An 11,595-nucleotide genomic window follows, 5' to 3' on the forward strand; every position below is an offset into this window, starting at 1 on the left:
AAATTATAAAAATACCCTTACTAAAAAACATTAAAAGTTAAATGGTTTCACTGTCAATTCTTTTTTATTCCATAAACTGAACTATGCTTCCAATCATCACCAGCATCTTCAAAAAACTACATCAAGATTTAAAAGCACACCATTTTCTTATTCATCTGAGCAACCTTATTCATCATCTCCATTTTAAAAACACATTCAATTTAAAAGTAGACTTTATTCATAAACTGGGATTTGGGATAGTAAACCAAAATGCCTTCTTGATCTCTTTGTGATGTTAACAACCCACCACCATTTGCAGCTCATGACGAGGATCTGGAAGAAGGACTGACGTGGATTCGTATCTCTCTAAACCCAGACAAGAGCCAACAACCAACACAGCCGTGACCAAAACAGTTTTGCCCCGGTGACCACCACTCGTTTTCCCGGCCAGTATCCGTCAACCAAAATGAGATCTGAAACAAAAATCCGTCATCCAAAATCAAATCTGGAATGAAAATCCAGACCAGGAAATGTGAGATGGGCAACAGAAAGGCGACGATGTAAGGGCTGGCCATTTAGCGTGTGATTATGGTCGATCAGAAGTGGTTGGTGGTTCGACATGGTGGAGGTGGTTGGTTGATTGTTTAGGATTAGGTTTCCTAGTGGTGGTTGGTCATTGATTTTCATTGATTATTTAGGATCGGGTTTTCTAGTGGTTCGATAGGGTGTTTGTTGGAGACGCCGGTGACTGGAGGTGGGGGGTGGTGGTCATTGATCGGTGGTGGTGGTGTGTTTGAGATTGTGAAGAAAGCTGAAGAAAAAGGGGTGGGTGGGTAAAAGATGGGACAAGTTTCTTTTTTATATTAGATAATTAATTTCATGTTTATTAATTTTTTAGTAAACTGCAATTTTACCCCCTGAGGTTTGGGGTCATTGGCATGTCTACCCCCCTAAGGAAATAATTGCAATTTTACCCCCCAACGTTTGCTCTTATGTCGCATGTTTACCCCCCAGGCCATGTTTCCGTGAGAGTCTATCGTTTACTGTTAATGGTCAAAGGGCAAATAGGTAAATTCACTTTCCTGTTGACCTGCAACCTCATATAATCCCCTTTCATCACTTTGAAACCCTGAACTTAACCTACCTCTAAATTCAAGAGCTCCTCATTAGCGATCAGGCATTCTTCAACAATTACAGGTGATTAGAACTCTGTTACGAGCATGGATCTTCGATTGTGGAAGGTACGAGCAGAAGATCAGTATTTCGAACCGGCTGAAATGTACCGTAAGTGACATGCAAGCTCACAGGGTCTGAATTAGGTAAAATTTGAACCTTTTTCTGTGTTAATTTGTTGTTGATATTTGTTTACAGGTCAAACCCAATCTCAATTTACCATAAAATTTCACCATGGAGGTAATTTTGTAGAAAACCCAAATAGGAAATACTTTGGTGGGAAGATGAACTACATTGATCATGTAGATTTTAAAGTGTTGAATACTGATGTTTTAGAGGAGATGGTTAAGAAATTAGGATACAATGATGGTTTGTTTTTCTGCATTCATTATAAGGAACCGTACTATTCGTTGGATTTTGGTCTTAGGATAGTAAAATGTGATGTTGACTTAGAGCCTATCTTTGATCATGTGCGTCAAGGAGTCCACATGATAGACATGTATGTTGAACACCGGAGGTCAACAATCTTGGAAAATACAAGTGAAGGTCCTATAGGGGCATGTAAAGCAATTGTTCCAGCATCATTTACAATAAATAATCAGAATCATAGTATGAATGAAGATGAGGAAGTGATCCTGATTATGAGTATGTTGAGGAAGATAATTTGGTTTATGAAATAGAGGTGGATATGCAGAGGTTCAGGGCTAATGTTGAATTTACTAGGGAAGAACTGGATGGTTCAAGTGATGGGGATCATGATGATGAGATAAGCGAAGAAGGTCATCAGCCTGTTGACCTGGAGGATTTTGAAAGTGGGTCTGATGACAATTCAAGCCTTAGAGATAAGGTTGCCAGGAAGATAAGGAGGAGAAACAAGGGTGCTTTAAAAGGTCCAAATGATCTGCCATTCTTTGTTGGTCAGCTTATTGATGACAAGAAAAAGATGAATCAGATGGTGAAAGATTATGCTCTTAAGGCAATGAGGCATGTGTTTATTCTAAAAAATGAATTGTTAAGGTATAGGGTAGTATGTTTTGGAAGCAAGCCACCACTACTTGGTCCTGTAAAAAAAAGGGAGAAGAGGGGCAAAATAGTAAATGCACCAAAGTAGGGCAAAAATACAAGCACCTTAAAAGGCATATCAAACCCACTTGTCCTTGGGCAGTTCACATCTCAAGGAACACAGACAAGGATAAGTGGTGTCTGAAGACCATTCATAATCAACACAATTGTTTGAGAACAAGGGCCGTTTTTTTGTACACAAAGAGTTCGATTGCCAGAGAGATCCAACCTATGATTGAAAGCAATCCAGACATGCCAATTCATGCAATCCAAAGTCAACTGCTTCGGAAGCATCAACTAGAAATATCACTACATAAGGTCTTCAGAGCCAAGAGGATAGCAACTACGAGGATTTATGGTGATTACCAAGAACAGTATGGTCTGCTAAGGTCATACTGTGATGAACTTCTAAAAGCCAACCCAGGTAGTACAATTAAAATTGATGTGGAGCCATGTGGGAACTCAGCTAGTCCTATAATGCAATTTCGAAGGATTTATTTTTGTTTTGCCTCTATGATGAGAGGATTTAAGATGATTGGAAGACCATTGCTGGATGTGGATGGTTGTTTCATGAAAGGTCCATTTGGACAGATCTTGAGTGCTGTTGGTATTGATGGGATCAATAGTATATATCCAATTTGTTATGCCCTTGTTGAGGCAGAAACAACACAAACCTGGAAATGGTTTTTGCAACTGTTGAGAGATGACCTAGGGTGTACGGCTGACTCTTGTTTCACCTTCATCAGTGACAGATAAAAGGTAATAAGTTCTTAAGTGTTAATTAATACATTGCAAAAAACTTTGGTAGCAAAATATTGTGATTAATTGCATTCTGTATCACAGGGTCTGATTCCTGCTATGCTAGCTGTTTTTCCTAATGGTGAGCACAGATTTTGTTTGAGGCACATCCATGAGAACATGAAATCCAAGTGGCGTGGAGATCTTTACAAGAATTTGCTTTGGTCAGCCGGAAGGAAGACATCTATTCCATACTTTAACAAAGCTATGGAAGAAATTAAGACAACAGAATGAGCTATGTATGACTGGCTGAATGAGATCCCATACACCGATTGGTCAAGGGCATATTTTTCTAGAAGAGCTAAATGTGATATGTTGCTGAGCAACATATGTGAGGTTTTTAACAGACAAATCGTAGGAGCAAGGGACAAGCTGATTATCACATGCCTAGAATTCATTCGGGAGTACATGACCAAGAGGATAGTGAATGTCAAGAAATTGCAAGCAAAGTGTATGGGGCCACTGACACCTCATGCCACTGAGGTCTTCGATGAGATCAAGAAACAGGCTGCTGAAATGTCTGTTTTAATGGTTGTTGTGAATGTTAAACATAAAACTTGTGCATGCAGGAAGTGGGATTTGACAGGGATGCCTTGCAAACATGCAGTTGCAGCCATATGGGATATGTCAAGGAATAGCATTGATGCTGGCATACCAGAAGAGTGGGTGGATGAAGTTTATTGGCTGTCAACATGGAAGAAAGTCTATGACAATGTGATAGAGCCAATCAACGGGCCGGAGATGTGGACTCCTTCAGAGTGTCCAACAACACTCATCCCACCAAAGCATCATACACAAGTTGGAAGGCCAAAAAAGAAAAGAAAGAAGGCATTTGGTGAAAACGAGCTTGAGCAAGAGTTCGACAAAGGAGGTAAAATGACAAGAAAGGGAACTAGCATCAAGTGTGGTAAATGTGGGAACATGGGTCACAATGTCAGGAGCTGCAAAGGACAAGGGGGTGAACAATCCACTGCTTCACAGGAATCACACACTGCCACTCAAGGTGCTCCAGTTTACAATCTTGATGAGTGATGGATGGTTTGTAAATTTAGACCAAAATTCTGTTTGTCAAGTTTGTTCAAGACAATGTTTGGTTTGTAACTTTAGACTATGTTTGCTTGTTTGTTTGTTCAAGACAATGTTTGGTTTGTAGCTTTATCTTTGGTTTGTCAAGTTTGTATTTTGGTTTACAATGTTTGGTTTACAACTGTTTGGTTTACATATGGCTTCTTTATTTTGGTTTACAATGTTTGGTTTACAATCTTTATGTTTGGTTTGTATATGGCTGCTTTAGTACAAATAATGTGTTCAAACAGAGTTTTGGCGGAAAGTGATTCGATTACATTGCAACGTTTAGTACAAAATACAAACATACAACCAAACAAATCTAGCCTATTTCCAGTGACAATCATCCAAACAAGACCAATCCGAATCAGAACCATGCTCCCCTTCATATTGGTCAAAGTACCAATCATCCTCTTCATCCCAATATGTGTAATCCCATGCATGTTCCAGCACTTCAGGGTCATAATCCTTTGTCGGATCTCTAAATATCTTTTCATAATCAGTTTCTTGCTCCATGTAAGGTCTGAGTATCTCAAACTCTTGATCCTCAAAGTAGATATAACTGTCTGGTTCTTCGGCTGCAACGACGTCTTCATCCTTACCTTACCAACATCTTTCTCATTCTCAACTTTATCATTCTCTTTGTCAGCCATACCTACAGAATTACAAGTAGGCTACCAAAACAAACATATAAGAACTTGAAAAGGACCATTGCATAAAAAAGTATAATTACAAGCAGTCAAAATACACAACCAAATCCAATTTCTCCACATTAAACTACTTAACCAAAAAAAAGTAGAGCAATCAAGACCCAAGTAATCACAAAGTACATCTTCAGTTTGAACACATCTCCATTCTTGTACCAAGCCAACTGTTCTTTGCACTTAGCCAACTCATCCTTATCTTTAATGCTTTGAATTAAACCAGGCATTACCTCTCGACAAACCAGACATCCCTGTTCTTCACCTTTGTCGGCCCATCTAAGGAATCCACATCCTCCAACCTATTATCGGACATCATAAGCAAGAGTTTCAAACAAAATTGAGTTTCAATAAGCATAAAACAGAAGAAACTTACACATCGAAGATACCATCGACCAGGATTAGCTGTCGATTCTGATTGTTTCACCACTGTTTTCGCACCACAAGGACATATGATGTCTGAATCTTGAGTTTTTCCCTTGAATCGAAGCACAGAGGACGAAGATGAAGACATGTTCAGGGCAGTGATTTGAGGGCAGTGAATTGAGGGATTCAAGCTTGAATTGGGGGTCGATTGAAGAAGAATTGCGTTTAGAGCAGCGTTCAAGCTTTTATTAGGGAAGATGAAGGGTACTTTGGACATTTCCATATAGACTAACGGTAACATTAACGTTGAAATGGTCAGGGGGTAAAGTTGCGACATAACCCCAAACAGTGGGGGGTATTGCAATTATTTCCTTAGGGGAGGGGGATAGACATGCCAATGACCCCAAACCCCAGGGGGTAAAATTGCAGTTTACTCTTAATTTTTTTAACAGTAAGGGTATTTTTATAATTTCAAACACACTTAACTGATAGAACTAACCCCTATCCACGCTAGGGACCATCCGAGAACGACTTTGCAAAACTTGGGGACTATAGCTGTAATTTTAAAAATGTAAGGACTATAGGTGAAATCTGGGCAAACCACAGGGACTATCCGAACACTTTTCTCATATATTATAGAGATGAATGTTTAATCATTTTATTTAGAGAAAAATGCCCGGATAGTCCCTGTGGTTTCACCTTTTTTCACCTATAGTTCCCAACTTTCTAAAATTACCTGAATAGTCCCCAAGTTTTCAATTTTCGTTCCCGTATAGTCCCTGGCGTGGATGGGGGTTAATTTGTTTTGTTAAGTGGGTGTGAATTGACTAATATGCCCTTAATATAAAAAGAACTATTAAATCATTAAAATAAAACAATTGATATATTCATTCAGGTGGGTCCCACATGGTTTATTGTAAACAATCATTCTCTCTCGTTCGCTTCACTGTACCCACCAACATCAACTACAACCACCACCACACTCCACCGGAGAACCACCATCACCGATGATTCAAAAAAGCTCACTGTCTTTCCAGAACATGTCATTTGCAATTTCAAATTTACGAGCAGTAACAACCTTTTTATTATGCAACAGCAGGTAGAAATTAGAAGGATCAGTAGATAGATATGAAAAGGGTTTAGAAACTTACTTGATGATGACGGTGGTGGTAATGTTTATAGGGTTTAAGGGAATTGGGGAGAGTGGATGGAAGAGGGGCGAAAATAGTAAGGAGAAATATTATGATGGTTGTCGTCTTCAGCTTCACCGTTTCGCCATTGCTGTTGACTGAATGAAGTCGCCGTCGTTGACCAAGCCCAAGCGTTTCTGATTTTCCGACAACCTTTACTCTCCTCTCTTATGGGTGTCGGTCACCACCCCTCTCTCATCTCTCTCCCCTTTCACTTTCTCTCTCTCTCTCTTCTGAACGGTGGAGATGGGCGTCCATCGGCCGGAACGGTAGTGCCGGAGACCTATATATATACTTTCCATTATCAAAGGAGGTGGGTTTGTGTATGGCAGTTGTGAAGAAGACGAGGAGGTAAGGCGCTACGAAGAAGAAGGTGTTGAATTTGTTCATGGTGGAGGAGATGACAGGCGACGGTGGTTAGTGGAGGAGGCGGCGGGGTGATGGTGGAGAAGGCGGCAGGGGTTGGTGGAGGAGGTGACAGCGGCTGTTTGTGGTGATGGAATTGAAGGCCTGTGGTAATGAGAGAGAGAGAGAAAGAAAAGGGAAAAAGAAAGAGGGGGGGGGGGGGAGGGGGGAGAAGTGGTGTGTAAAATTGGGTCCCACTTAATATGGGTAATTAAATAAATAGATAAATAATATTTTTATTAGTAGGCGTATTTTAGTCAATTCACACCCATTTAACAAAAAAAATTAACCCTCATCCACGTCAGGGACTATCCGGGAACGAAAATTAAAAACTTGGGGACTATTCAGATAATTTTAGAAAGTTGAGGACTATATGTGAAAAAAGGCAAAACCACAAGGACTATCCGGGCATTTTTCTCTTTTATTTAAGTAAAGCTGGGTAAAGTTACAAGAGCATAAAACAAATATATATCATAGAGATGAATGTTTAATCATTTTATTAAAGTACTTGTTTTGGTTATGCTCTTCTATGAATTATTATTATTAAGTTTATTTTTAAAATTCTAATACACAGGCATCAAAGACTTGGTGAATAAAACCTAAAGTTTTGGAGTGGTTGCGTGAGTTTCAAAAGAAAAGAAAACGGGAAAATAAAAACATCAATTTTCCTATTTAATACTTCTTGTTTTTAAATGCTTTTAATTTAATTAGTTTGTTGACCGTCTACCTGCTATCTTTTTTATAATTTGTCCCATGATTAATTTAAAACGCGTTTTGATGTAAAAAAAAAATTAGTTCAATGTTTCTAAACAAAATTATATTTAAATTATATTTAATACTTCTTGTTTTAGAAAGGTGGTTTCTTTTTCTTTCATGTGAGATGGTTAATTACAAAAATACCTATCACATGCTTCTCATCTGACATGCATTTAGCATCAATGTGGATCGAGTTAATCCTATGAACGGAAATCATAATAAATTGAAACATTGTGTGTTATTTGCAAAAGTTTGCATATTTGTAAAATATAGCAATGTACTATAAACTATCGAGACCAAAACCGCAATTTACTTTTTACAGTTTATTTTTTAGGGTAAGCATGATAAATATATAGCACTTTTGTTATCACATAAAACAATAACTTCATTTATATGTACCTCAAAATCAAGAATAGTTTTTTTCGTCCATAGCACTTGTGTACATGCTCTTCTGACGACCACATATTTAGATTTAGTTGATAAGAAAACGAATGTTTACTTCTTTGAAAACCATGATGCAAGTGATAGCCCGCCTTACAAAGATACATACACCACTTGTGTTTTTTTCTATCCACCGTGCATCCTACCAGATCCAAATCTACAAAACAGATCACGTCCAATCCCGCTATCTTTGGGTGCCAAAACACCAAGTTCATGGTTCCTTTTATGTATCGAAATATTGTTTTTACGGCTTCATAATGAGAAATCTTGAGATTTTGCGAAAATTTGGCACACTTAACATAATATCAGGACGACTTGCCGCTAGATAAAACAAGCTCCCTGTCCTACCATAGTACTTGGTACAGTCAATGGGCTCACCCTCTTCATCAAGGGTAAAATGTATATTAGTTGCCATGGGAGTGTCCATATGTTTAAAAATTTCAAAATCAAATTTCTTAGTGTCTTTAATATATTTAAATTTATCTATAAAGGTGTCATTTTCGTATTGTTATATTTGTAGCCCCAAAAAGAAAGCAAGTTCATTGATCATACTTATTTCAAAATCTTCATACATAAAATTTGCAAATTCGTCATGTAGAACTTGATTTGTTGTACCAAAAATAATATAATCAAGATAAATTTGAATAAGAAGTATATGATTGTCTCCTTTCTTTTGCAAAATAAAGCGTTATCTATACCTTTTCCATCCAATATTCATTGAATCATTGGTGAGTAAAAATATGTTTCAATTTTTCATGCCAATCTCTAGGAGCTCGTTTAAATCTATAAGGACAGCTGACTCTTTATATATATATAGGGTCGGGATTTAGAGAAAACAATCAAAAGTGTGAGAACGGTGAGAACGTTTAACGATAGTCCGATCAAAACAATCTATGGACTAGATTGGCGCGATGACGTTTTCGTAAGTAACATCAATTTTATTACGTGGACGCGCTTCATTAAGGGTAAAAGGGTCTTTTGACTACTCCATATAAAACGCCAAATCATAAAATAAAACGCCAAAAAACAAAAATCACAGACTATTCTAAGTAAAACGCCATTAAATATAAAACGCCAAACTTAATTATAGTAGAATCCCGCCTTAAAAAACCGCCAAAAAATCCTATATATACAACATCTCAGACATTCAGTTAAAAACATACACAAAAACCCAAACGCCATATTTCATATAACCCATTCGCCTTAGAAACGCCAAAAAACCCAAACATCAAATATCTTCAACCCCAAAAACGTTTTTCTTTTTTTTTTTAAATTCAGTTTGGCTGTTAGTAAGATTTCGCTCAATGAAATAGACAAAATCGTAAAGTGAGGATATAGTCCATTTCATTTAGTAAAATCTCATTGACTTATCCTAAACTTCCATCAAATTTATAACGCCAAAACATACAAAAACATTATTGAGGTTTGTTGTCAATAAAGTTTAGCTGTATGCGGTGGACAACATTGTCAGTTATCTTTCTTAACCGAGGATTAACAATGTTGTCCATCTCATACAGCAAAACATTATTGATTTTATCATGATCAAAAATTGAGTTTTAAGGTGATCTTATTTCTTGGCGTTCTTTTTATCGGTAAAACGCCAAAAAAGTTAAAAAATCAAACATCGATGATTGTAAAAATTCAAGATTGTTGGCTGAAGAATATAAACTCAATAACATTTTGCTGCATGAGATGGACAAATATTCAAGAAAAAGATGCTGATGTCAGACTGTGTGCTTCCAAACAGCAACACAAAAAACTACTTGAAAAACAAAAAAACAAAATGAATCATACGAAAGTCGAACCAGCCAGTTAACATGATTCAAAAAAGAGAAAGAAAGAGACTGCAGACAGAGAAGATTTGAAAGATCAATTGTTTATGTATTCTTTTTTTTCTTATTTTCCTTTTCAGTTAATTGTTATATAATAAAAACGCCATATATAATAAAAACACCAAAACAGCCAAAATACTTGTTTAAAACGATATCATCCAGTTAAACGCCACCAAAAAAATGCCAAACTATAATAAAATTACTTTGAAAAATTATTATAAAAAAACCAACTAAAAAAAATAAAAATAAGAAAAAAAATAAAAAGCAAAGTTGAAAATCTAACTAGAAACAGTAAATACAAAATCATTAGATAATGAAGAATCTAAAACGCTAAACTTGAAAGATGGGACGTGTTACAGACTTCAGAGATAAAAAGCTTATCAAAAACATTAATTACAAAACAGTAACTGAAAAGACAAAAATACTTTATTATAATAATGCGCCGCCTAATTTAGGCGCCAAAAAGACATCCTATAAAATGATACATCTCAGCAACTTCCATTTGATCAAACAAAAAAAAAAACAAACGCCAAATACTACTAAATACCACCCACTATAAAACGCCAACAAATAAACTGAATGAATTGTTATCAGAGGGAAGTACCTCAGAAAAGATTTTGCTGCATGAGATGGACAAAATTTCAGGAAAAAGATACTGATGCCAGTCATATGGCATTTTGTATTTTTTGTTCTTGAAGAGGGTTTGGATGAGAAGAAGATGTCAATGACAATGAAGAGTGGGTTCACTATAAATATGAAGATCCAGATAAAGAAAAAGCGAAAAACCCACTCACACGCCATAGATCTATGTCCCGAAACATCCACACAAAAACACAGTTCAACAGATGAGTAGGCAAAAAAATCAAACCCTTGGGTTTGTTAAGTTTTACATAAAACGCCATATATTTGATGACAGTTCTTGTACTATTAAAGAAGAGAGAGACTGATGACACTGAAGATTGGGAAAAGAGATCCGATTAGGATTTGTAATTTATTTCCTTCCCTTGTATATTTTTTTTCCTGTTGTTGAAATATAATTTAACAATAGTAAAACGCCAAGATACCACAAACGCCAAAATGTTTATAAAAAATAACAGATCAATAGGCCAACTTGTTTAAACGCCTTGGAAAACGTCATTCAAATAGATTTCCTGCCCCATGGGTTCCATTGGCATACGCTGTGAATAACGCCATAAACACCATAAACGCCAAAATGTTGATATAATGGAACCATTAAAACGCCATTAATTATTGAATTTGGTTAACGCCAAAAATATCAAAAACCAAAAATTAAAACAACATTGGGAAAAAGCGGAACAGGAAAAGCAGAAGATGAAAGGACAAAAAAGCCCCTCCGCCCTTTTATAAGCGACGGAACACGTGTTGGTCCAGGAAGCGTTCTCACAATTTTGATCGTTTTCTCCCGATCCCGTTTCTCTCTCTCTCTCTCTCTCTCTCTATATATATATATATATATATATAAAGTGAGTTTGCTGTTCAAAAAAAAATCCATAAGGACAATAGTTTATTTATTTATTTTTGAGTAAATTACAAAAATCATCCTTCATGTATGTCACTTATTGCAAACTGTGTCATTTGTCTTCAATAATTACAAAAAACGTACTCGATGTTTGCAAAACCTTGCAAGTGATGTCCTTTAACCATAACTCAATTAATTTTTGTGGTTAAATTTGACCAAATGGACCCCACATGAAGGTATTTTTGTGGTTAAATTTGACCAAATGGACCCCACATGAGAGTAAAATGACAAAAATACCCTTATGTGGGGTCCATTTGATCAGATTTAACTACAAAAAATTAACTGAG

General features: G+C 36.6%; 1 protein-coding gene across 1 annotated transcript; it reads left to right on the plus strand.

Moving 5' to 3' along the window:
• Positions 1-3,249: 3,249 nt before the first annotated feature.
• Positions 3,250-4,044, plus strand: LOC110933213. The gene has a single exon (XM_022176446.1). It carries the CDS (start codon positions 3,250-3,252, stop codon positions 4,042-4,044), a length of 795 nt encoding a protein of 264 aa, XP_022032138.1.
• The last annotated feature ends 7,551 nt before the right edge of the window (positions 4,045-11,595 follow it).

This window comes from Helianthus annuus, chromosome 4, assembly GCF_002127325.2.
Source record: "Helianthus annuus cultivar XRQ/B chromosome 4, HanXRQr2.0-SUNRISE, whole genome shotgun sequence".
NCBI classification, from domain to species: Eukaryota; Viridiplantae; Streptophyta; class Magnoliopsida; order Asterales; family Asteraceae; genus Helianthus; species Helianthus annuus.